Raw genomic sequence first — 24,472 nt, 5'->3', positions numbered from 1 at the left:
AGGAAGGAAGCACAAGAATCTAATCGACCGGTTAGTTTCCTCGTAAAATAGCCCGGCCTCTTTGTACTATAACATTAATAATGTTGCCAATTCATCGGGGCGCAGCTCGGCCGCGGGCATCCCAGCGCCGTTCATGGCGGCCCAGACGGCGATGCCTTCAAATGAGAGGATACACGCCTTCTTTGGATCAGTAAAGTGCAACCGTACAAAAGCACAAAGCTATTGAGTACCACGAAAGACAGTTTCATCAGGGCAGAATCGCGGTTTTCACTTACGAAGGAGATAATGATAAAGGCATCGTCCACGTGGAATGGCCGGCGCATAACCCGTGCGGCGCACAGACGAAGCACTAGTATAATAGAGCAGATGATAGTAAAAGCACCCATCCACCACAGAAGTGCGTTCGCCCGTGGCCCGATGGTCGCCATTGTAAAAAATCAAATTCGTGATCAGGAAACCAAATTTATTTTCTTTTCAAAATGAAATAAAACTCTGATGAAGGTCCACGACCTGGGCGTGAGGGTCAGGATGGCATATGTTACATGATTTTGGGAGGGGCACTTCACACATGTGCCGCAGAGCCCTCCACTCTAACAAAAGATCTGACACATAGGAGCTGACGCTCAAGAAGAAAGAACACTGTGCACGCCGCTGCCGGGGACTAGGAGGTTGGCATATCAAACTGGCCCGTGTCGGGTAAGATTTCAGATCTCCACAACGGGTGACACTTGATGAACGGCGTGCGTGATCCTTCTCTAAGCAATGAGCTGACACAGAGTTACAGACTGGTTGGTGGGTTGCGTGGCAGGATGCGAGTAAGCAATAGATTGCAATGCGCCAATGCCACCCTACCCACTTTATGGGCCCGCCATGTCGGTCAATAAGCTACATCCGTACCTCCGGGGTACGCTTATACGATTGCTGTTGGGCTCTCAGGTCTCATATTCTGGCCATGCCGGCAGGTCTGTCTTGCGACGACGTGGTCGTTGCGTATATACCCATATCCAACTGGGCCCTGGGCAGGCGTGGTGGATATTCAACACAATCGTATTTTCCCTCCTCCACCTGTGGCAGCTGCTTGGTACTTCGCAAGCAGCTAGCTAATCATAAACCATGGCAACAACTACGTCAGATCAGACAGGTTCAAAAATAGCACCGGCTTCTTTCACCACAGGGAAATTAATTCGCCCAGTTATTCATCTCCCATATCTCATATGGGAATTCACGCAAAGCAACTTTAACACGTTTGTCATTCCGAATACAACATTTGGCCTCCTCGGGGCCCTGGTACCGGCGTTTTCTGCGGCTACTGAATTGGAGGGCCCGCCTTCAGTAACGGAGATTCTTGTGCGAGCACCTAGTGTTGTATTGTTCAACTGGTGCAATGTGCTCGTTTTTGACCTGGGCAACCAACGCTCGATCGAGTCCGTTGAGGAGGATGTCCTCAATAAGCCCTGGCGTCCCATTCCGACGGGCAAGGCGACTTCGAATCAGGCCCGCTGCGCTTTGCTTCTGCTCATCCCAATTTTCATGTGGCTGAACCACGCTCTGGGAGTATGGGAGCAAGGGGTGTTGATTCCAACGCTGAGCTACCTGTACAATGACCTGAGAGGCGGCGACGAGCTTCTTAGAGACCCCATCATATCAATTGCGTATGCTGTGGCCAACTCGGCCTCCCTAAGAATCGCCGTCGGTGGGCACATAACCCCAGAAGCGTTCACCTGGGTCTCCGTGATAAGCGGTGTGATTTTGACCACAATGCAGGTCCAAGATCTTAAAGATCAGGCGGGTGATCGCAGCCGCGGGCGCGGTACCATCGCGCTCTTCGTAGGCGAATGGTTTTCACGGACATGCATCGCCTTCTTCGTCGGATTCTGGTCGCTTGTGTGCACCTGGCTCTGGAGCCCGGGTCCGGTCGCTTTTGGTCTTTCCAGCCTGACAGGACTGAATGTCATGCGCCGGGTATTGCTGAAACGTACCCCGGCGGAGGACGCCAGAACATGGAAGTGGTGGTGTCTATGGACGGTAACTTTATACTCCCTTCCAGCCTTTGCGATGGTACGAGGATTCCATGAGCCATAGAAATAAACCAATTCAGAGAATAAGAGTTGTTCGTCAATCATATTCGGACGTTCCTAAATATTTGAAGTTAAAATTTCTAATCAACCTCAAGTTCAACACGCAAGCCCTGTTGTAGGGTAATCAGGAAAGCCTATCTAGGATTTTAATTGTGCACTCTGCCCATCCTTGCCTCGTCTAGTGGGATTCTGAATCGTCTGAGCTGTAGAGCAAGAAATCCTTCGCTTACAACTACACAGTAGATATAACACTTCCTGCGTACGTGACACGAACCCGAAGGGATCCTTCGACTAGGTAGCATTGCATGTTGCAGGCCAGCGAACACGGCGGGGATGCCGGGCTGGTCGAAGCCGACCAGTCATGACTGCGCTATTTGAACGGGCCGGTATTGCATGGAAGCTAGCGATTGGACACCGCAATGGTTTTGGAATGTAATCTTAAAATAAAGGAACATTGGGCTGACGACTCTCACATGCATCCCACCTCAGCCAACCCCTCTGAGCTATTGCGCGCACATCAGAGCAAGGTGCTACCGAAACACGATCGCATCAGTTCATTACGGCCGCTACGGACCGGGCTGGTTCCCGAGGGACTTTGTCCTCGGCCAGCCGCTGTGATCCACACTTCCTTTATGCCATGTGCCACCCACCCCTTATGCACGTATTTGCTTCCACCCGTATTGTGGAGCGAGGCTTCCTTACGTATGCTACCTTTTGGCTTCAGTTCAGCTTGTGCAGAGCGGTATACAACCATGCACCTCAGAACAACAGAAGAGGGCCACACGAGCCTCGTAACCCTCGGCCGCGAATTAGCACCCCCAATTTATCTATTCCCGATTGCGCTTATTATGTCTTGGCGGGAAGAAAGTATATAGTAAGGAATGAGACGTTCTTACACGCCTCTGCAGGCTTTCGTTAGCGCCGGGCTTCCTGCCACGTTTTGACGGGGTTGCAAATCCTTCAAACCACGAGGCATCAAGCGAGATCTGATCTGGCGTTTCTCGCCTCATTTAAAGGCCTTGATGTCTTTTCCAGGATGTTCAACCGTCATGATTGTCAGTTCTGCGTTGTGACGGGTAGCAGCACCAGAACTACGGCATCATGATTGCCTCTCGCTTGGCCCTCTTAATCCCAGCTACGTGTATGGCAGCTGTCACATCTCATCCACGAGCCTTTCCACCCAGCTTAGCCCGCAATACGTCAATCAATGGCTCATCTTGTAGATGCTTCCCTGGTGATGCGTGCTGGCCAAGCGAAAGAACTTGGGCGGCATTCAATGCAACACTGCATGGAAAGCTGATTGCAACTGTTCCTATTGCAAGCGCCTGTCATAACAGTTCGTTCGGGCCATACAATACCGGCGCGTGCGCAGAATTACGGGCAGAATGGACTAACCCAGATATTCATTCTGAATCTTCATCCTCTGTGATGGCGCCACTCTTTGCCAACATGAGTTGCGACCCGTTTACCCCTCCTGAGGCCCAGTGCATCGTCGGAACATACGTTCAATACGCTGTCAACGCCTCTTCAGCCGAGGACTTCAAGTCCACCCTGGCTTTCGCACAAAAGAACAACATCCGCCTCGTTATCCGTAATACAGGTCATGACTATCTTGGCAAATCAACTGGAGCTGGTGCACTAGCTATCTGGACGCATCACTTAAAAGACATTGCCGTTCATGACTATGTTTCTGACGCCTATACTGGTAAGTTTCTCTCATACTTCAGAGTCAACACGTGAAGCAGGAAACGAATGATCATGATAGGGAAAGCAATGACGGTTGGCGCCGGAGTGCAAGTGCGGGAGGCCCTTGTCGCAGCAGATGCATTAGGCCTCGTCATTGTTGGTGGTGACTCGTCCAGTGTTGGCCTCGCTGGTGGATACTCGCAAGGTGGAGGTCATGGGCCACTCGCATCGACCTTTGGACTCGGAGCTGACCAAGTCCTTGAGTGGCAAGTCATCACAGCCTCGGGACAGCAATTGACTGCCAGTGCGACTACCAACGAAGATTTGTATTGGGCTCTCTCCGGAGGTGGCGGTGGCACTTATGGCGCCGTGCTATCCGCTACGGTCAAGGCACATCCTAGCGTTCAAGTCTCGGTTGCCAATCTCACATTCTCGAACACCGACGCAACATCTGATGCCTATTACGACACCTTGTCAGTGTTCCTAGGAAGCCTGCCCAACATCACTGACAGCGGTGCTGTATGCATTTGGCTGCTCACCAGTGACGTGTTTGTGATTCAGTCCTTGACAGCTCCGGGCTTGACTGCTCAAGAACTGCAATCGCTGTTGCAGCCAACACTAGACAAACTCGAGCAAGAAGGAATACCCTATCGTGAGTGCCTGGCCAGTCTATCATATTTTCCTGGCACCAAATTGGTTTCACAGGGAACCAGATGCTGATACAGCCAACAGAGTATGCTGCAAATGACTTCCCCACCTTTCTCGAAGGATATCATTCTATGAGTGCAGAGCCTCCGGCAACTGGCGGAAATATTGGTGGTCGCCTTGTGCCGCGATCATTACTATCGTCAGATAGCAGCATAGCGTCCTTGACGGACGCGCTGCAATTGATCGTGACCAACGGTGCTGTCATATCTGGACTTTCTGTCAATGTAAACCAAGCACCTTCGATACCGAACTCGGTAAATCCGGCGTGGCGCACTGCAGCTTTCAGTGCTGTAGTCGGAAGGTGAGTACCATAGTCATGAGGTGCTCGTTGCCATTACATATCGATTATGCTCACCTTTCTCTATTAGTTTCTGGAACGAAACGGATTTTGAACAGAACTTAAAAGACCAACAACTCATAAGAAACGTCTTACTGCCCAAGCTGGCTGACCTGGATCCAAATGGCGGCGCATATCTGAACGAAGCTGATTTCGGTCAGCCAAACTGGCAGCGCGTCTTTTACGGTAACAACTATGATCGTCTGCTAGCTATTAAGAAAAAGTACGATCCTTCTGGGGTGTTCTACGGTCTAACGGCGGTTGGCAGCGAGGCATGGCAATCGCAGCCGGATGGCCGACTGTGCAGAGTCTAATTACTAACTCGATAATTTTGTAAAAGTGTTAGAGTAGGAAATTAGTAAAACACCACGACTAACGGTCGACGAGTCGTTGTAAACAATCGTTATATATATTATGTCCGAAGCTAACTTATCATTTCTGTCTGAAACCAAAAGTGGGTGTTTATTGCTATGTATCTGGTATGCCGCGGCACTACTGCTAGTTAAGGAGCCCATGGATGGATTGGGGGACCGGCCAAGCCATGGTCAGTTCCTCTTAAAAGGGGCTCGGGCCACAGGTAAGCGACATCCCCTCGGGCGGCTCGTCCATGTGCTGATAGGGTGCTGTACCGAATACCTCAGCGTATGTCGACAGCAGGCGGAGACAAGAGGCAAGAGGCAAGAGGCAGGTGGGCGGCAGTAAACAGGCCGACCCCGCACTGGATATTATGGGGGGCCCACTTGCTGCCTTGTTCCCCAACTTGTTCCACAAGGTCTGGTTAAGAGTTACTCTGAACCGGATCAACCAATGCAGCGTAACAAGCGGTATCTATTGTGCATGGAAGTAACTGATCGAATTCGTCTTCAACCGACTACCTAGACAACGGCTTAGAGCCTCCCATGTCAAGTGAGCTATTGAATTGATCAGTCTGGTCGGCGAAACTGTGCTTGATCTCTTCATCGCAGGAGTACCTCGCAGCGAACATGTTTCTCTATTCGCTGACACTCCAACCCCCAACAACCGTCGGCCAAGCGATTGTCGGACAGTTTTCAGGCACTGGGGAACAACAGATTCTGACTGCCTCAGGGTCACGTTTGGCCCTTCTTAGCTCCAACCCGGCCCTAAGCCAAGTCATAACAATTTGCTCACAGGATCTCTTCAGCATCATCCGATCGGTTGCTTCAGTTCGTCTCGCCGGGACCACCAAGGGTAAGTTCTGTAATGCTTCAGCTTTAGACAAAATAACTTACTCCTCCCAGATTACATCATCCTAACTGCTGACTCGGGTAGCATCGCCGTCGTGGAATTCGTAGCGGCCCAGAGACGCTTCTCTCGCGTGCAGCTAGAAACATTTGGCAAATCAGGCGTGCGCCGTGTTGTTCCGGGTCAATACCTCGCTGCCGACCCTAAAGGGCGAGCCTGTCTTGTCGCGTCCGTAGAGAGGAGCAAATTCATATATGTTCTCGACCGCAACGCTCAGGCTGAGCTCACTATATCATCGCCTCTTGTAGCGCATAGACAAGGCACCATTGTTTTATCTCTGATAGCGCTCGACGTGGGTTATGAAAACCCTGTATTTGCGTCTCTTGAAACACATCACTCGAAATTGGACCAGGATCTATCCGGACAAACCTATCCGGACGTTGAGCTTGTCTACTACGAGCTAGACCTTGGCGTAAACCATGTGGTCCGCAAGTGGTCAGAGCCTGTGGATCCAACATCTTCTTTACTTTTCCAAGTCCCCGGTGGGAATGATGGCCCGAGTGGTGTACTTGTCTGTGCAGAGGATACAGTGACATATCACCATTCGAACCAAGAAACATTACGCGTTTCCATCCCCAGGCGCCGGGGCACTATAGAGGACCCGAACTGGAAACGCAGTATCGTTTCGGGGGTGGTGCATAAGCTAAAGAGCGGAGCGGGCACCTTCTTTGCATTACTGCAAACAGAAGACGGAGATATCTTCAAAGTGACGCTTGGTATGCGGAGAGGGATCGACGAGAACCCTACTAGCGAGGTAGGGGTTATCAAAATCAAGTATTTTGATTCTATCCCTGTTTCAAGCAGCCTTTGTATTCTCAAGTCTGGGTTTCTCTTCGCTTCTTGCGAGTTCGGAAACCACAACTTTTATGAAATTGAGAAGCTTGGTGACGACGACGAACCCGAGTTTACAAGTGATAATTCCTCCCCTTCTGGCACTGCTATACCTACCTACTTTCACCCCCGACCTTTGGAAAATCTCACCATGGTTCAAACCATCGACTCCATGAGTCCTCTGCTTGACTCTAAAACTGTCAATCTGTTGGAGGAACACATTCCACGAATCTATGCAACGTGTGGTAACGGTGCCAGGAGCCGTTTCCGGGTGTTGAAGCACGGATTGAAGGTTCAAGAGCATGGTGCTTCCGAGTTACCCGGTCGAGCTTCAGGCGTGTGGGCAACAAAGCTTAGTAGACACGACAAACACGATAGATACATCATCCTGACCTGGTCTAAATCGACCTCAGTAATGAGTATTGGAGAAGAGCTCGATCAAATCAGCGACTCAGGTTTACTCACTTCAGTACCCACCCTCGCCGTCCAGCAGATGGGAGAAGACGGTCTTGTGCAAATCCACCCTAAAGGCATACGTCATCTTCAAAATGGGAAGATGATCGATTGGCACACTCCGCAATCTGTATTGATTCTTGCAGCGGCTGCGAATGAACAGCAAGTCGCTATAGCGCTGAGTTCCGGAGAGATCGTCTACTTCGAAATCGACAGTAGTGGGACTCTGACGGAGTATGATGGGTGGAAAAAGATGAGTGGCACCGTTACCTGTCTCAGCCTTGGCCAGTTACCGACAGGCCATTTGCGAAGCCCCTTCTTGGCAGTGGGATCCGACGACTGTACCCTTCGAATTCTGAGTTTAGATCCGGAATCTACGCTTGACAGTAAGTCCGTACAAGCCCTAACAGCGCCGCCCTCAGCAGTTGAAATCATAGTGATGGATAACCCACCACATGACAATGGTGGCTCAGCAACATACATACATATCGGGCTGCATTCTGGCGTTTATAGTCGAGGACTTTTGGACCGGATTACAGGAGAGTTGGCAGATATACGACATAAATTCATTGGGTTGAAAGGTATCAAGCTGTCACAAATCACAATCAATGGGCAGAAGTGTGTTCTCGCTCTGGGTATTACGCCGTGGGTAGGTTATGTCGACCCCGCCAAGGGTTTCATGATGACACCTCTCTTGTACAAAGGATTGGAAGCAGCTTGTAGTCTCAGAAGTCGGCAGTTTGAGGAGGGGGTTATTGGAATCCAAGAGAACAGCTTGCGGTAAGTTTCAAAGATATAGGCTTGCGCGCTGCGTTAGCTTATACTTCATTTCCACTGCAATGCCCCGGAGTCGCTGTAAGCTGACCGAATCGTCAGGGTGTTCTCTGTTCAGAACATTCACGATAACATGGTCCAAGAGTCTGTGCCTCTCACATATACTCCACAACAGCTCGTCAAGCACCCTGACCAACCCTACCTTTACGGTATTGAATCCGAAAACAATACTCTGGCCCCACAGCTGCGGGTGCAGCTCCGGGAGGATCCCATTGTGTTCAATGAAATATCGGCTGTTTTACCCTCAGAGAGCTTTGGGTATCCCCGTGCACACAAAAGATGGGCATCATGCATTAATGTCATCGAGCCACTTGGCGAGGAACCTCAAACACTGCAAAGAATTGACCTTGAGAACAATGAAGCTGCCGTCAGCGCTGCAGTAGTCTCGTTTGCTAGTCAGAATGGCGAGTTATTCCTAGTCGTCGGCACTGGAAAAGATATAGTTCTTAACCCGAGGAACTTCTCCGCTGGATACATATGGGTTTACCGGTTCCGTCAAGACGGGAGAGAACTAGAGTTCATCCACAAGTCCGAGGTTGAGGAACCACCGATGGCACTTTTAAGCTTCCAAGGTCGTCTGGCCGCTGGGATTGGCAAAGTGTTGAGGATTTACGATTTGGGTCTCAAAAAATTGCTTCGAAAAGCCGAAGCTGTCGTTACGCAGCAACTGATTGTGTCTTTGTCAGCACAAGGCAGCCGCATTGCCGTTGGAGATATCCAGCAGGGTATCACGTTGGTGAGTGGATTTAAATACACCCGTGCTAGTTTTTGAGATGCAAGGCTGAATTTCAGGGCTTATGTACAAAGTTCATGAAGTGATCCCGAAACCACACTCGCTAACAAAAGCGTTAACAGGTGGTGTACAAGCCGAACTCCAATATACTTGTCCCATTCGTCGACGACTCAGTGGCTCGATGGACGACATGCACGACCATGGTGGACTATGAAACCATCGCTGGAGGAGACAAGTTCGGTAACGTTTGGATATTGCGCTGTCCTGAGAATGTCAGCGCCAAGGCTGATGACCCTGATTTCGTGGGTCACCTGGGACGGGAGCATCTCCACGGTGCCCCTGACCGGCTCACTCTGATATCACACTTCTTTACTCAAGATATTCCAACTAGCATTTCCAAAGCAAGCTTCGCCATTGGAGGGAAAGATATTCTCCTATGGACTGGTTTGCAAGGGACGATCGGTGTTCTGATCCCGCTCGTCACCCGCTCGGACGCTGAGTTGTTTCACGCTCTGGAGGCACACATGCGTACGGCAGATCCACCTGTCACAGGCCGAGATCATCTCATGTATCGAAGCTCTTACATGCCGGTCAAGGGCGTTATTGATGGGGATCTCTGCGAGCGATACGCATTGCTTGCTGATGACAAAAAGCAGATGATTGCTGATCAGCTCGGTCACTCTGTGTTAGAAATGGAAAGAAAGATCTCTGTACGCATCCATATCCACTCATATAACCTAAATTTTAACGAAGACAGGATGCCCGACATCGATTTGCCTTTTAGTAATTACAGAACGACTGAGCAGAGAGCAGCGCTATATAGTGGGTCATGTTCAACAGTAGCACAGATATATACATGCAATGTATATCTAGCCAATGTCACAATTGCCAACTTATTCATGGTTGGACAAGACTTCAAAAGCAGTTCATGATGCAACTTATGCAAGTGAATGAAAAAGGAGAAGGGATAATACTGCAAGAGTTCCGAAGAGAATGTCCGACAGCACCTAGAGAAATTCTTCCTAGCACAGCTGCCTGTAGGAACGATTACTCGCGCTACGGTTCCAGTCATTCCTTCTCCCATTGTCAAACCCATACATGTTATACTCTCATGTTTGGGAGAAAAGCCGTTACGCAAGGCACCACCATTTCATGACGGAGAACCGACAGCAAAGATGGCGAATAGAGAGACGGACTATGCCCATAGTGGCCAGTGTTCCTAGTATTTGTAACACTGTTACTGGAGGGATTATAGTATTTAGCATATAAACGTTCAGTACAATGGAGCTGGTGATCCTGAACTCGCCTTTGGAGTAGTCTTGAACGGCGTACGCAAAGTTGAAGAACCTGATGCTGCAAAATCAGACAGCAAATTTGAGCACCTGTGGAGCGGTATCTACTAAGTGAGCTTAGAACTTGGCGATGTAAGAGGGGTATTCTGTGATAGTTTACCAGCTTACGATGTCAGCATCACGCTTGGAACATGTTCGCATACCGGTTATCATACAAGCTACTACGGTGGCCGCTCTTGACATTCGTGCACCGTGCAATATGGAATGCCTTGCGTGGTTAATGCTTATGCAACACCGGAATCCCACCACATTCTGTCCTTTTAGACGTATCCTTATTGTAGGCTGAAACCTATTTCCCGACTCCTTTGAAAAATCGTTTATTATCAACCACAGTACCGGCCACATGCGTTACTCCTGTCACCCCGGATCATCGTCTGCGCGGCGCACTGCCGCAGACCACACCCTAAGTGGAATTTGAAGTAGGCCTTGCTGGCGCGCCTAGCACATGTCACTATAAATTTTCACTCCTGCATCGGTATCTCAGAGAACTTATACTTGAAAAGGGGGAGAAAAGGGTCTCGATTCTAGGCCATAGAATCCTCGGCAAAAGACTCCTATCAAGACCCATTGGACTCCGGCGTCGAGCCAGCAGTTGTTAGTGGAACGTGGTCTCCAGCAACGCCAACCATTGGCTCAGCTTCTAAAATCGTTGTCCTTTACCTCTATGGTGGTGCCTACATTACGGCAGATAGCCGAGATGGGCAGTGTGGCTTCCTAGAGAAGGCTATTCCGGAGAAGGCGAAACAGATATCTCCTTCCCCTAAAAATACCTTCTATCGGGCTATACCGGCTCCAAACCCTTCCCGGGTGCAGTACAAGATGCTCTGACCGACTACCTGTTCCTTCTGCGCGACATAAAGATGTCGACTAGTCATCCCGTTATCGCCGACAATAGCGCAGGTGGTAATCCTGCCATAGCTCTGCTACGCTACCTCCAGGAGTTTGGGGCAAAACTTAATATTCATTCCACTGCAAAGATGCGTTGCTCTGCTCTCACCAGAGGTTGCCGCTTCCGACTTTTATAATGCGAATACTCACCCTAACCGCGGAATAGATTATTTACCTACGTCTTTTACGGGACCAGTTTTCATCAACTTCGGCTCCGCTGGAATATTGTACAACACCAAACTTGCGATGTGCAGACGAGATGAGAAATGTCAACGGAAACTTAATCTGATTCAATTACAAAAACGTGCCGTCTATGAGACCTTACTGGTGGCTAGGCCACTTGGCTTCGAAAAGAGCGCCGAGGTTGCCTCCCTCATCCGGGATTTTATACACAAACCCTTGAAAAAAGTGCGGCTTACATTTTTTCGGACTGAAAGCTCCCCCACAGAACTCCAGACTGTTACTTCAATACTTACTATTAGATTCATGCAGCGGTTTCAGGTCAAGTATCGCAATTCAACACCGTCGCATTAATGATCTTTAACATTGTCGCAGAAACGAACTATATGGAGGCTGCCGCGTGGGCTCGTAGCCAAGATTTTCTGTTCCCAACGCCTTTTTCGGCTGCGAAAGCATTGTATGGCTTGACACTACCAATTTGGCCCGATGCTATTTATCTTAATCTAGGAGTGTTAGAAGATGACTCAACGATTGAGAAAACTGCACAAGAAAGATTAGACAGATTTGAACAGAATATGTTACTCACTTCGACCTAAGCTAAATATGGTGTACTAAGCATCACTAGCGTTATCTATATATATCTAAAGATTACATAACGCGCCGTACCAGTTGCAAGGGGACGGTAATTTTAGACGCTGTCAAGAGAACCAAAACGCTGGGACCACAGAGTTGCATCGCCATGGAAGCAAGGTTAAGCTTGAGCCTGATGGGGGTCTAGAAGCAAGGAGAAATGTGTGAGAAACCTTGTTGAGCGGCCGAGATTGAGCCTGTTGCATGACGAGGCTGATTTCGGATCTGTCCCTGCCGATCATCTTTTCTAGGTACCATCTTACGACAAAATTTCACACGTGGACGCTGTAATTCAAGGCAGGAAACTTTAGTCTGTCCATTGTGTTGGGAAAGGGAGCAAATAATCTGAGGCTGTGCTGTGCAAACTTATGGTGCTGATTTCAGGACCGGCACAGCTGCGCCGGACAGCCCAATCGGCAAGTTCTCTTCCGAGGTCATGCAGGGCTCCCAGACATAGGGAGGCGATGCATTAGCCTACTTGAAGTGGAAGCTTCTTTCTTCGAGGCTAGAGACTTAACCGTTAGAGGGCTCGTTTTACATTTGTTGGTCCAGAACTCTATGATCTGGCTTGGCATAACCTAGTGACAGCTGAAGCACATGGTCAGCCACATTGAGGCTGGGTGGTAAGGCAAGGGAGGATCAAAAATAGATCACCACAAGAGCCTCATTTGCCCTGCGAGACGATATCATGGAAATTTGTTATATAAGTCTGTCTCGAGCCCGATCAGAATGCAAGACCAGAACATCATTCATCAGTCATCATTCAGCTCATTCCCAATCATTTCCTCTTTTTTTTTACAAGTCGCAATCGGATATACAATCACTTATTCATTACTTCGAATAAACAAAAGCCAAAATGAAGACATTCGCTGTCGCCGCTATCCTGATCAGCGCCGTCGCTGCGCGATCAACCCCAATTCGGGCCCGTCAAGAGACTGAACCTAAACACATCATTCTGCCATCAGCCCTTGCCTCGCACGATGTCAACAAGGGCAACAACGAGTTGGCCTCGATCACCAACACCACACGTGTCAAGGGAACTGAACTCTCTACTCTCTACTCCGTCACCTTCGACGAGTCTCTAGTCGGCCTTACTTGCGTTGGCCAGTTCGTCTCCGGTCACGACACGGATTTTGCCCTTGGCTCCCGACAACTCGATTTTTTCAGCACCCAGATACAGGACTTGAACAAGCAGGCGAACGGCAACCTGCGAAACCAGGCCTTCGGCCGCATCACATTTGTTGCAGTGGGTCAGGAGTTTGACATCGACCGCAGCGTACCGGCTCCTTTCGCCGATAGCTTCCCTTGTCCAGTCAGCAAGACCATTGTACTTGAAAGTGTCGCAGTCGGTGACTTTGATAGTGTTGTCATTGGTCAAGATTTTGCAGGCGCGTGGACTCCTGGCGGCGGCAAGCCCAATGGCCTTAGCTTCGCTGCTTACTAGGCATTGCGATAGAAAGGAAGGGACCCAAGGGCTGCAGGATTGTGATGTGGAGTTGATTTGCATTTCATTGATTTTTTCAGGTGTAAATGCGTTTCTACTGGTAGGAAGGATTTGCATTGTTCAAGCAGTTAGAGCCTTTGCTTTATCATTATAGCGTTGTCAAAAATTCGATTTTGTACTCAAACCTGCTGTTCCCACGGCTCCTGCCCAGCTGGACTACATTCAGACCAGGATATTTCAGTACTAATTATATCATGAAAATACATTTGTGAGCCTGTTGAGGGTGGGCCAGATAGTCATATCACGTAGATGAACTGTTAGTAGATCAAACTATACCCTGATAGAGATCAGCAAAACCCTGGAATTTCAAATCCGAATGACGATATTCCATTCACATACTATCACATCTACCGCTAACTGTTAACAGTGTTGAAAGGAATGGGTAATAGATAACGGCAAGAGGCTCCGCCAAGATCAAGATGGTACATATGCATGCATATCCGGCGTACCGCAGCATATATGCGAATTGATTCTGGCTGTGCTGGACTGCAAGAAACATTGGGAACTGCTGCGCCACATCACTGCGCAAAATTCCGTTCACGTTCCGGTACTGGTACGGTGTCCTACCTGAAGTGATGCCCAAAAAACGAGCTGCAGCCATTTTGAGCTACCATACCACATGCATTATAGGACATTCAATCGTAGGTAGAGCAGAACTGCAAGAGATAATTGAGACAGAAGAATCTATCCACACTTGGTTGCTTAATTCTATCAAGTGGAAGACTAGTCTCCCAGCCCTGTGCGGATAACATTCGGCCCCCACGCCATCACGTTCCCACTGTAGGCTCGACCCGACCCCCTTGTTGGTCAGCTGTACCAGCCGAGTCCCAACATTTGTTTGCATCCATCGCCCTTGATATGTCACAAGCATCCAATCTATTCTCAATGTCCGGCAAATAGCCTAGCACTTGATCAACCCAGAGCAACCTCAAGTTGTCATCGACACAGCCTTCTCACCGGGGTCTGCGTGTTGTTTGTTCTGTCTTTTTCGGTCAGTTCGCTTATGATGTCAATCATGGTTATCTGGATGGTCGCCAGTGGCATTGCTGCGACGTACGTCTTTTTCTGGGCGCTCTTGCATCTGCCTCAGGACCAGAGCGAACGTCAATTGGTCTCAACTCGTATTCTATTCATCAGTCCCTTACTCGGCATGATACAATGGAGCATGGACTGCTATTCATTTATGAGGTGAGTACGATAGGTTGTAATGAACTTGCGGTGAAACCTACGTAATACTTTAGTAACACTGCTGCTAGGAAACGGTATCGGGACTTGCCCATATACACTATGAGGATTCCCGGCTCCCGACTATACGTCGTCAACTCCCTAGATCTGATACCCGTTGTCCAGCGCCATTGGCGCACTCTGATATTTGCACCTGTTCAGATCAAGGCAGCACAGGCAGCTATGGGTGTAAGCAAACGCACGATCGCAGTCATGGAACGTGACATGGTCACCGAAGCTGGGTTCGTCAACGGCATGATCAAGACTACTCATCCTACGGTGAGCAACGGCCCCGGGCTAGACGCTTTAAACGCCAAGGCGTTCGAAGTCTTCGACAACATTTTAAGAGAGTTAAATACGCCAACGACAGTTTCCCTATTCAAATGGATTGATCAACAAATCATGCGTGCTACTACGGATGCCGTATATGGACCGCAAAATCCGATGTGTGATGATACCAATCTTGATGCTTGGCAGTATGATTCATTTAAAAGTAATTACCCGAATCATCAAGCTGGTCTTGCTTTCCAGCAACTGCCATCCTGCTATCATGTTTCTCATGCTGGACATATTACCATCAACCATCTCCTTCAAGTCAGCGACCCGGGTTCGCGAGCATCTTATCAAGAGCTTCTCCAAATATTACGAAGGCGGCAGTTTTCATGCAAGGAAGCAATGCAATTGCTACGATACTGCACCACCGATTGATGTTTGCAGGGAAGGAATAAGAGACAGTGCGATTCAGGGCCTATCGCATATACTTGGATAGTATGACAAACCCTTGGCGAGGAAATAAGCTAGCGTCATAAACATCATATTATATCCCATCAGTATCTTTTTAACGTAGAAGTGAAGATTGTTGGCGAACTTCGATCGCGAAGACAAATATCAACTTGAATACTATAGACAATCGTCGGTTATGCGAAGTTTAGAGTGTGGCAATGGACAGAATCTGCGCCCGAGTTCAGCCACAACACTTCTGTTGTACAAATGCGGGTACCATAATTTATTCTGCCTTGCCATTGTACTCTCACTTGTAACCCCACCAAGCGACGTTCTTTAGCCTGATGAAAGACTTGTAGCGTCCAACACGAAATAGATGTTCATCGCAGCGTAAGTCCATGACTCAAACATGACGGACGTCATGAAATACCATGTCCAGTGATAGGTGTACCCGAATATGGTACGAAGTGTCGATGGGAAGATTTATATAATAACCAAAGAAAGCTATTACGACTCCAAATGAGACCATTTCTGAAGCTTGACTTTTTGAACCCTGACACAGCTGGTAAAAATGACCTCCTGAAGTTGTCCCCTTCTCATGGTATAGCGTCCTCGCACCGGTAAAATTTAACCTGAAATGCCTTGCTTCGTCAATGAGCTGATCAAAGCCTACTATAGAGAAACACTATTGTTGGTTGACTGTTGGCATTGCGCGAAACTCGGAGAACTTGAGTTCAAAGGCCTGCTAATCGAGGAACGGTAGCAATTTGACTCGCAGCACGTCGCCCTCCCCTGTCGTGCAACGGTCTGTTTGATACTTGCTGTGCATTCTATTAACGAATAACATAGAAAATATTTTTGCATTGTTATAGGGAAAGAAAAATCGGTTTGTGCGTGAACGCAGCAATCCGGCTCAGCGATGGATATGTACGCTTTTCGGTCGTCCGATTCCTGCGAGTGTTGAAAATTCGACCCAAGGAATCTGGCAGTCTCAGAATGGACGAATCTAATCACCATGATTCGTTGGGTCCCCCGTTGAATATTTGTAATGAGCTTTGGAAACTGGCCCTACATGCGGGATCTGCGTCATTGTGAAGTTAAATCTCTAAGGTGGATTGCAATTGCGCGCTGACACATGCATGCCCCTTGTGATTTCTGCCGTTGCTAACTATTAAACAGCCAAGTTTACAGTCACTGGCGAATTTTAAAATGGCAAGGTCGTTAATTGCGTTGATCTTGTTCAGAGTGTATAAGTTCTGTTGCGTATGTATGTCCCTGTCCTCCACTTGTATTTCGCGTTGCGGGACTTCGGAGTTCGTAACAATCCCCGTAGTGCATATAGAAAAAAAATTCCAACTTCAAGACTGGCAATATTATAAGAATATGTATAATTTTAGTAACATTGTATTTAAATACGGGAATCTTTTCATAAAGATGGCTATAGTGACTACATGACTACAGCGAGGCCGCCGCTAACTACCTATGTGGTTGAGTATGGGAGATAGTGGATAAAGGATACTAGGCACAGTTCTGGTCTCCGCTTCCAAGGTGTGCTCGTATGACCTGATTATGTAAGTTATCGCGCAACTGAAAGAAGAATTAGCACTGGAGGAGTGTATGGCAGGGTAATCAACCAACAGTTGCGGGCGGCGTCTCACCAGATGTTCGTTCGCCTTGTTGACCTGGGAGGTAATCAGCCGGCCCGATACGCCACGAAGTGGCTGATGGCATTTGTGGCTGCGCCACAAAGCCTTTGTACAGGCTTGGCCCACAAACTCTCTTCTCAAACCTACAAACAGGCAGGGAGATTGTGTATGGTTTATTCTTACTATTCAATACACCAAGGTTGCATCAGGGCCTATGTGCTGGGTAAATATGCGGCACACATGTATGCCATGGACACAGCAATGGCGCTTCCACGGTGGTGGAACTTACTAGAACTTTCAGGAATCAACCGCCAAACCAAGCCAAGATTTGATACTAGAATTAACGAGAACTTTCAAGAATCAGCCACTGCCCGAACCAAGTCAAGATTAAAGGTCTAAGGCAACCACCGCTGCCTATGGCAGTCTTACATGAACCGTTTCCATGGTGTCAGATCTATAGGTAGACTAGAACTATATAAAGCAGCAGGCATATTGCCCAAACGGTGCAGTAAAATCAATAATTAAGTCTCGTCTTGTCTTCATTTTCCGGCTATATCATAACAAAGTACAAACATGGCCGACTTCGCGCAGCTCCCGCCAGGCTTGATCCCCGACGTCAAACCGTTCCAAATATGCGTTGACGAGGCCAAGCTCCAGCACTTCCGCACCCTGCTCGAGCTTTCCCCCATCGGCCCGACCACTTTCGAGAACACCCACGCTGGGCGCCGCTACGGCGTGACCCGCGAATGGCTCGCGACGGCCAAGCAAGCCTGGTTGCACGACTTTGACTGGCGCCGTTCCGAGGCGAGGCTCAACTCCTTCCCGAGCTTCCGCGCCCCGGTCCGAGATGATGAAACAGGCTACACGACTGAGGTGCACTTCCTGGGGCTGTTCTCTGCACGGGCCGACGCTGTCCCTATCGTGTTCTTACACGGCTGGCCGGGGTCCATCTGCGAATTCCTGGATATTATGGACCTGCTCCGTGCCAAGTACACCCCGCAGACGTTACCATACCACGTCGTCGTACCCTCGCTGCCGGGCTATGGCTTCTCCAGCGGTCCGCCAGTCGATGCGGACTACGGCGTCATGCAGGCCGCCAAGGCAATACACGGGCTGATGCTCGGCCTGGGCTTCGGCAAATCGGGGTATCTCGTGCAGGGTGGCGACTTAGGCAGCTTTGTTGCCCGGGCCATGGCACTGATTTACCCCGAGTGTCGAGGGATGCATGTTAACCAGATGGGCTTTCCGCCACCCGGAGTCGACATCGGCACACGCGATGCGGCCGAGGAGCGTGCATTTCAGCGAGCCACGGAGGCGATTGACACCGGTTTGGCGTTTGCGATGCAGCAAGGAACGCGCGCCGCAACAATGGGCCTGGCATTGAGTGCGAGCCCGCTAGCGCTACTGGCATGGATAGGGGAGAAATTCCTCGAGTTCTCGGACCAAGATCCCCCACTGGACAAGATCCTCGAGGGCGTCATGCTCTATTGGCTGACTGACACCTACCCGAGATGCTTGTACCACAATCGTGAGATGGGAGACCCGAAAGAAGAACCAAAGATTGCAAGATACAGCGTGCTGGCGGGCAAAGCATCTCTGCACCTGCCATACGTTGCCAAACCCTGCGGTTTTTCCCACTTTCCCCATGAGGTTGTGCCCGTCCCAAGGAGCTGGGCTGAAAAGAGCGTCAATCTGGTGACTTTCAGTGAGCACCAGCTTGGAGGGCATTTTGCGGCTTTGGAGAGGCCAAACGAGCTGTTAGCCGATGTCGAGGAATATGTGGAGAAGGTCTGGAAGCCCTGAAAGATTAGAGACCTGAGAAGGATCTACCACATTGCTCCCACATGTATCGATGTATGAAACTGCCAGAGATGAGGCTGCCTTTTTCGGTGCTAGTACACCCCCTTTCTTTTTCGATCTTATCAAGCTAACTTTAAAGACTGTCCCTATAGTATACCATGAAAACAGTTATTAAACAAACAACCGCATAGAAGAGAACCTCACGTGACTTGACTGGACTTCCACGCTGTCAGATCAAAGGTGAGTGGGTATGCCTCATGCTCCAGCTTGACTTGTGTATCTAGATACTAACTTGGCCACCTTGAAGTATCGCCGTCTAGTCATCAAGCTGCATATATGTCAGTAGCACATGCAAGCTGAGCCCAACCATGTTTGCGTGGTTTCTGCCTATCGCAGTCGTGCTTCCTGCCCCAGATTATTCTGCTTCGAATCGTAGAGTATAGGCTCAATGTCGGTCAGCGCTGCGCTTGCGGCTTGTTCACGTCACGTTACGATTTGGGTAAACTCCCGGAGCCATGGGAAGATCTTGTTAAGATAGGAATTTAACCCATGTTGCGAGTCGTTATCGTATTGGACGACCACCTTCTACAGTCAGGGCGTAATACAGGAATTATAGCAGATTCTGGCAATGAGGCACCACAATGGCAAATGCGCAGAGTCTAGAGCGACAACGGTGACGGCCAGTGACTGATCTGACAAGGCATGTGACGAAAACATATGTCAATTTTTGTCTGTTTCAAAAGTCGATCTCGCGCCGCTCTAGTGACTTCAGCTTAGCCGAACATCCAGAAGCATTGCAAATCGGCCGTCTTTATATCTTATTTAGCTCTGATGTACCTAGCAAGGTACCAGTTTGCTGCTCTTAGTATAGTCCAGGCTCCGCTGAGCGATAAGCCATGCTGGCATGTACTTGCAGACAGACCGATCCGTCACAGTATCCTCGTAACCAGAGACACGAAGCAAAACGGAGCCTTCAGAGAACACGCAGTAGACTAGGATATTGCGGAAGAGCAGGGGCACGAAGACAATGTGGAGTCATACGCCTACGAGGGCTGAATGAGGGCCACCGTACTGATCTAGACGTTACCCCTAACGTACATGTTGTATTGTCGACGTTAAGCTTGAGTAGCTTTCCAACGTCCCAAAGGCTAAAGTAAACACATTAATGCTGTTGTTTACTTTGGTTTTAGATAATGTAGCTCTACCCGCTGCGAAGTCTACAAACAGCTGTTCAGGCGGCACATTAACAGAAATGATATAGTAACACCATCATGGGTACGCCATGGTGGGCACCACAGATGGGGGCGACCACGATCTTGATCAATCACTTAGTACGCTTTATGATGTTCGTACTGGTATTTGATAAAGTAATGTAGCTTATTAACAAGCTTACTCGCTAAACGAACTAGCGATTGAATCTAGTATTGATTTAGTTATGATCCACCTTTATATGGTCAGCTGTTTAGCCGCTTGAATAGAAGTGCCTTAGTTGGATCCGGCAGCGAATCAAGTCCTGTATTCAAGTTGGCATATCGCTCTGTCAAACCATCGGGCATTTTGAAGTCGTAATCTACCAGGATCCGGGCTAGTATGAGCTTGATCTCGTTGCCGGCAAAGAAGCGACCGGGGCTATGTATAGGCGACTTAGCTGCTACTCCTTGAAGGCTGCTCATGCAAGTCCCAGTGGCTGATTGAACTTGCGCTGCGCGTAGACAGAGGAGTAGAATGAAATTTATGAGCTCACCATGCATGCCGCCCATATCCAAAAGACATGAAATCCTTCGTAGCGGTTACGAATTGATATTGCTCCTTGTTCTTGTATTGCAAAGGGTCGGGAGTTGCGCCGCTTCGGAGGTTGAGAAAGCGGTGGCCGTCGAAGGTCTGTCCATTCTTTAGCTTATGCTGTCGTGTTTCGCCCCCTTGTCTCCTTTGAAGCAGTCACCTCTGTATTGAACTGGGGACTTACCTCAGGATTGGAATATAGATTGCGGTCCTGAAGGATGCTTGCGTGTGCCGATTCGATATGGGTGCCCGGAGGCAGATACGTACCGTCACTGAGAGTGACAGGTTTCTCCACGATGCGGATGAACCGGACTGACAACATCTTAGTCTTTCTGTTTAAGCCCAATTTTAAACACTGTACCAACCTAGGTTCACAGGGTTTGTTCTCTGCGACTCCTTCATGACACTATCGAGTAGCCTCATGTCGTGAAGAGCACGAGTTGTCAATTTATCGCCGTGATTAGCCATAGCCGTTCTGACTTCATTTCGGAGCTCCTGCACAAGGCCGGGTTGGGCAACAATATCGTAAAGTCTACATGGTCAATACCCAGCCTCTCCGTTGTATTAGATGGCGAACTCACACCAGTGTTGTTGTTAGTGTCGTTGTATGGATTGCCGCTAAGCTTAGGTTCAACTGGATTAGCGCCAATGAATTATCGCTCACGTTGAACTCATGGCCCTTGTTCATCATCCATTGAAGCATGTCATCAGGCGCTTCATATCCCTTCTTCTCCATCATCTGTCTTCGTTTGGCAACGACAGGTTCCAACCACTCGACGGCCTTGCGACGGTGTTGGTGCAGACTTTCTATTTCAGGAATGAAGTACTGTCCGATAGGCCGTGTCCACCATCTCCACTGTTTCAATTTGCCAATTGCAGTGAAAAGATCGACAGTGTAAGTAATAGCTGGCACGATCCACTCTTCCGATCGGCAAAGATCTGGGCCTATGAAGATGTTACCGGAGGCAACTGCGACTATTCGGAGCATTTTTTGATAGATAACAGCCCGGGTCCAATCTTCACATGGTCCTAGTTCCTCGACTGTCGCATGCGCGATCTCTTCTTCAAGCCGGGGATTGATGCGATCTGTAAGGATTAGCACTCTCATTTACCAACTTATAAGAAGAAGCCCACTCAAAGCATGTGTAAGATCGCTGCGAATAAGGTGAATCAGGAATTCAGTCTCGCCCTGCGTACCGCCAAGGCCAGTATATCTTATTTCGTTACTCTGAAGGTGTGAGAAGACTCGTTGCGATTAATTGTCGATTTGACTGACCTTCTCTATAGCCTTTTCAATACTGATATGGGAGTCAGGCATACGGCCCACATCATCCAACAGGTGACGAGGTAATATAATCCTATCTCCTGTACCATAGTTAATCTTGTAATTCTGCGTTCTTTCAGAATCAAGAAATGAGTCCTACCGTCGGTACCGGTCAGTCGCCAAGTTCTATTCTTGAACTTCGCATAGCCCATGTTGTACAATTTCTGAGCATGCGAAATAAAGCCCTTCCTCCGCTGTTCTGCGTTTCCAAGTTCGTCCCCGATCAGTGGTATCGTCGACAATCCTGTAACATACAATGAGCTAAAAACCCAGAGCACGGACACACCAGTAACAAGTAAAAAGGCGGACGCAACAGCAATGCTGCGCGGTCCTACGAGCCTCCAAAACTGATCCATTTCTGAGGATTGCTGAATAAAGTCGTTGTAAGAGCGGAAAAAGGCCCCGGGAGCAAGGGAGCGGATGATAGTCACTTGCAGCAATCACGCTAGATCGACCAAGACTCGAGTGACCTGAAGGAACGTTGACCTCTAGGTGGATGTCGGCGATTTAGTACCCCTTGCCAAGTCACAATCCACCGTATGTGCCCCACACAGTAAGAGTGTCATTATAGTGATAGGCTCAAGCTGACGGTCGGCTCTCGTATCGACACTTAAACTCTTCGGGAGAGAAATACTTACATTGAGTCCGCCATTGCCGAAATATTTCAGGGTCTACAGGAATTCTACGTTACGACTCGATTCCATGTTCCCGTACTCTCCCGTTACGCTAGGACGATGTGGTGCATAGCTCTAGTACAACCCTAACTTGGTGAATATGAACACATTTACCTAATAAACCAGTCAAATGTTACCGTGCTATGGTATTTCATGTAGAATCTGCTGGCAATCTCGGCCATCGAGGATCTTTGATATTTGTACCTCCCGCGAGTACTCCATGGCGGCCTTGGCTGCACCATATGTGAATATCACTGATTATCCGTAGTTCATAAAAGAGACGATATTTGAGCTAAAACAGACAGAGAAAAGATGTACGAGATGGCAGGAGATTATAGAAATACCGAGTATGATATAAATTGTGCATCCCACATCCGGAGTGTGCGGCTGCTCTCTGGCAATGGTATCTATGATCACGTAGTAAAAAAAAAAATGCGCAGGGGGCAGAAGTAGATAAATGGCGATAACTTAATCACAAGGTTGTATTTGTCTTCAGACGGGGAAACTATTTGCTACTACGAGAGTCGAGCTTCTAGGACTGCTTGCAGCTCCCCAGGTGTCTGCCACACTTTAGTCAAGTATAGACCGACGCTTTCCAACAGCTGTCTGAACTGCGCCTCTGTCCGCTCCTTTCCTGCGTAAGTCATCATAACGGCATCAGAGGCAGCAGTCAGAAAATCACATCCTACTTCTGGGACGACGAAAGCGGCGATCAGCAGTCGCGAATGTGAGTCCATAGCTTCCGCTTGGTTTTGCAATATGATCTTGCATGCCTTGTCCGGCCAATCACAGAGAATGCGACGGAGGTAATAAAAAGCAGCCCCTATAGCCTGCCTTAGTAGACGCTCTCGAAATAATCCGGTTCGGGGGCAGAGCGTGCTCTTACCTTTGACCGGCTGAGGGTCGAAGAAGTTGTATGCCCTCATTTCCTTAACGACTGCTTGCACTTCATGCTCTACACTCTTCAGAACTGGTGCCTGGTCTTGCAACACGACCCTCCTATGCAATTCTGGATATGCCTTGGTCAGCGCCAGGCTGGCCTGGCCTTTGCCTCCTCCCACATCGACTAAGACGTCCTCAGGGCCGGACCACTTGAGCTCCTGTCCGAAAGGGTACACACCAACGATGCCAATAAATTCCATTTCCTGGTCTCTATTAAACACTTCGGCCTTCTCCGGGTTCTTTTCCAAGTGACCAAATAGGGAGTCGCCTCCGTGGGTCATGGAGAAGGGACAATTATCGGGCAACTCAGGGGACTTCCAACCATTATCTGCCAACCAGCGATGCTGCACCAAGAAGCAGGGTAGAGTCTCATCAAACCCGTGCAGGAACGCAGCGCGAATTGCCGGCTGTCTGAACCCAATGGATCCGGGTGTATGTATATACTCTCGGGGTCTGGGAGACGCAAAAATACCGGACGCGAGAAGAGGACGCAGCAGCCGAATGAGAATTTCTTCGCTTGCATTACTTGATTTCGCGAGTTGGGTGAGCGAGACTGTTCCTGTCTCTGGAACCAGCTGAAGATAGGCAAATGTTAGCAAACTCTTAACTATTATGACTTGCACCACACCGGAAATAGCTCTACACCTACGTCGTACAGTCGAAGCTCGATAATGGAGCGGAGGCATGTCATAGTGACAATGCGTCCCAGCGACTCGTGCATCAGAAGCTGCGCGGGGCTTACGGCGGGGACTTCGGAGTCCATGTTTTCTTAATTCAAGTGAGTGAGCTTCGAGATAGTGATTTCTGTACGGAATGCAATGGCGCCAGTGGGAAGGAACCCAGACCAGTCTCTGCATCTAAGTAATATTTGACATCCAAC

At 49.0% G+C, this 24,472-nt stretch overlaps 8 protein-coding genes across 8 annotated transcripts; 6 read left to right on the top strand and 2 right to left on the bottom strand.

Annotated features, from left to right (window-relative positions):
* Window positions 1-1,113: 1,113 nt before the first annotated feature.
* Window positions 1,114-2,082, top strand: JN550_005428 (uncharacterized protein; the record flags this gene model as incomplete). Its single annotated transcript, XM_049317054.1, has 1 exon — window positions 1,114-2,082. One exon carries the CDS (start codon window positions 1,114-1,116, stop codon window positions 2,080-2,082), a length of 969 nt encoding a protein of 322 aa, XP_049172441.1.
* A 1,445-nt stretch (window positions 2,083-3,527) lies between these two features.
* On the top strand, window positions 3,528-5,123 carry JN550_005427 (uncharacterized protein; the record flags this gene model as incomplete). Its single annotated transcript, XM_049317053.1, has 4 exons — window positions 3,528-3,783; window positions 3,844-4,416; window positions 4,497-4,773; window positions 4,841-5,123. The coding sequence occupies 4 exons, from the start codon at window positions 3,528-3,530 to the stop codon at window positions 5,121-5,123; spliced, it is 1,389 nt and encodes a 462-aa protein (XP_049172440.1).
* A 669-nt stretch (window positions 5,124-5,792) lies between these two features.
* Window positions 5,793-9,707, top strand: JN550_005426 (uncharacterized protein; the record flags this gene model as incomplete). The annotated part of the gene is made up of 6 exons (XM_049317052.1): window positions 5,793-6,018; window positions 6,069-7,742; window positions 7,896-8,136; window positions 8,233-8,926; window positions 9,046-9,633; window positions 9,681-9,707. 6 exons carry the CDS (start codon window positions 5,793-5,795, stop codon window positions 9,705-9,707), a joined length of 3,450 nt encoding a protein of 1,149 aa, XP_049172439.1.
* Window positions 9,708-12,829: 3,122 nt separating this feature from the next.
* On the top strand, window positions 12,830-13,417 carry JN550_005425 (uncharacterized protein; the record flags this gene model as incomplete). Its single annotated transcript, XM_049317051.1, has 1 exon — window positions 12,830-13,417. One exon carries the CDS (start codon window positions 12,830-12,832, stop codon window positions 13,415-13,417), a length of 588 nt encoding a protein of 195 aa, XP_049172438.1.
* Window positions 13,418-14,492: 1,075 nt separating this feature from the next.
* On the top strand, window positions 14,493-15,470 carry JN550_005424 (uncharacterized protein; the record flags this gene model as incomplete). The annotated part of the gene is made up of 3 exons (XM_049317050.1): window positions 14,493-14,665; window positions 14,734-15,177; window positions 15,233-15,470. The coding sequence occupies 3 exons, from the start codon at window positions 14,493-14,495 to the stop codon at window positions 15,468-15,470; spliced, it is 855 nt and encodes a 284-aa protein (XP_049172437.1).
* Window positions 15,471-17,643: 2,173 nt separating this feature from the next.
* JN550_005423 (uncharacterized protein) lies at window positions 17,644-18,873 on the top strand (the record flags this gene model as incomplete). The annotated part of the gene is made up of 1 exon (XM_049317049.1): window positions 17,644-18,873. One exon carries the CDS (start codon window positions 17,644-17,646, stop codon window positions 18,871-18,873), a length of 1,230 nt encoding a protein of 409 aa, XP_049172436.1.
* Window positions 18,874-20,324: 1,451 nt separating this feature from the next.
* JN550_005422 (uncharacterized protein) lies at window positions 20,325-22,332 on the bottom strand (the record flags this gene model as incomplete). Its single annotated transcript, XM_049317047.1, has 8 exons — window positions 20,325-20,499; window positions 20,615-20,751; window positions 20,837-20,964; window positions 21,018-21,184; window positions 21,234-21,738; window positions 21,787-21,880; window positions 21,929-22,017; window positions 22,077-22,332. The coding sequence occupies 8 exons, from the start codon at window positions 22,330-22,332 to the stop codon at window positions 20,325-20,327; spliced, it is 1,551 nt and encodes a 516-aa protein (XP_049172435.1).
* An 833-nt stretch (window positions 22,333-23,165) lies between these two features.
* JN550_005421 (uncharacterized protein) lies at window positions 23,166-24,355 on the bottom strand (the record flags this gene model as incomplete). Its single annotated transcript, XM_049317046.1, has 3 exons — window positions 23,166-23,473; window positions 23,537-24,167; window positions 24,242-24,355. 3 exons carry the CDS (start codon window positions 24,353-24,355, stop codon window positions 23,166-23,168), a joined length of 1,053 nt encoding a protein of 350 aa, XP_049172434.1.
* Between the last annotated feature and the right edge of the window lie 117 nt (window positions 24,356-24,472).

Source organism: Neoarthrinium moseri (assembly GCF_022829205.1).
Source record: "Neoarthrinium moseri strain CBS 164.80 chromosome Unknown scaffold17_Wmoseri_CBS_16480, whole genome shotgun sequence".
Classification (NCBI taxonomy): Eukaryota; Fungi; Ascomycota; class Sordariomycetes; order Amphisphaeriales; family Apiosporaceae; genus Neoarthrinium; species Neoarthrinium moseri.
The sequence above is the reverse complement of the archived record's forward strand: the minus strand, read 5'-3'. Positions and strand labels throughout refer to the sequence as shown.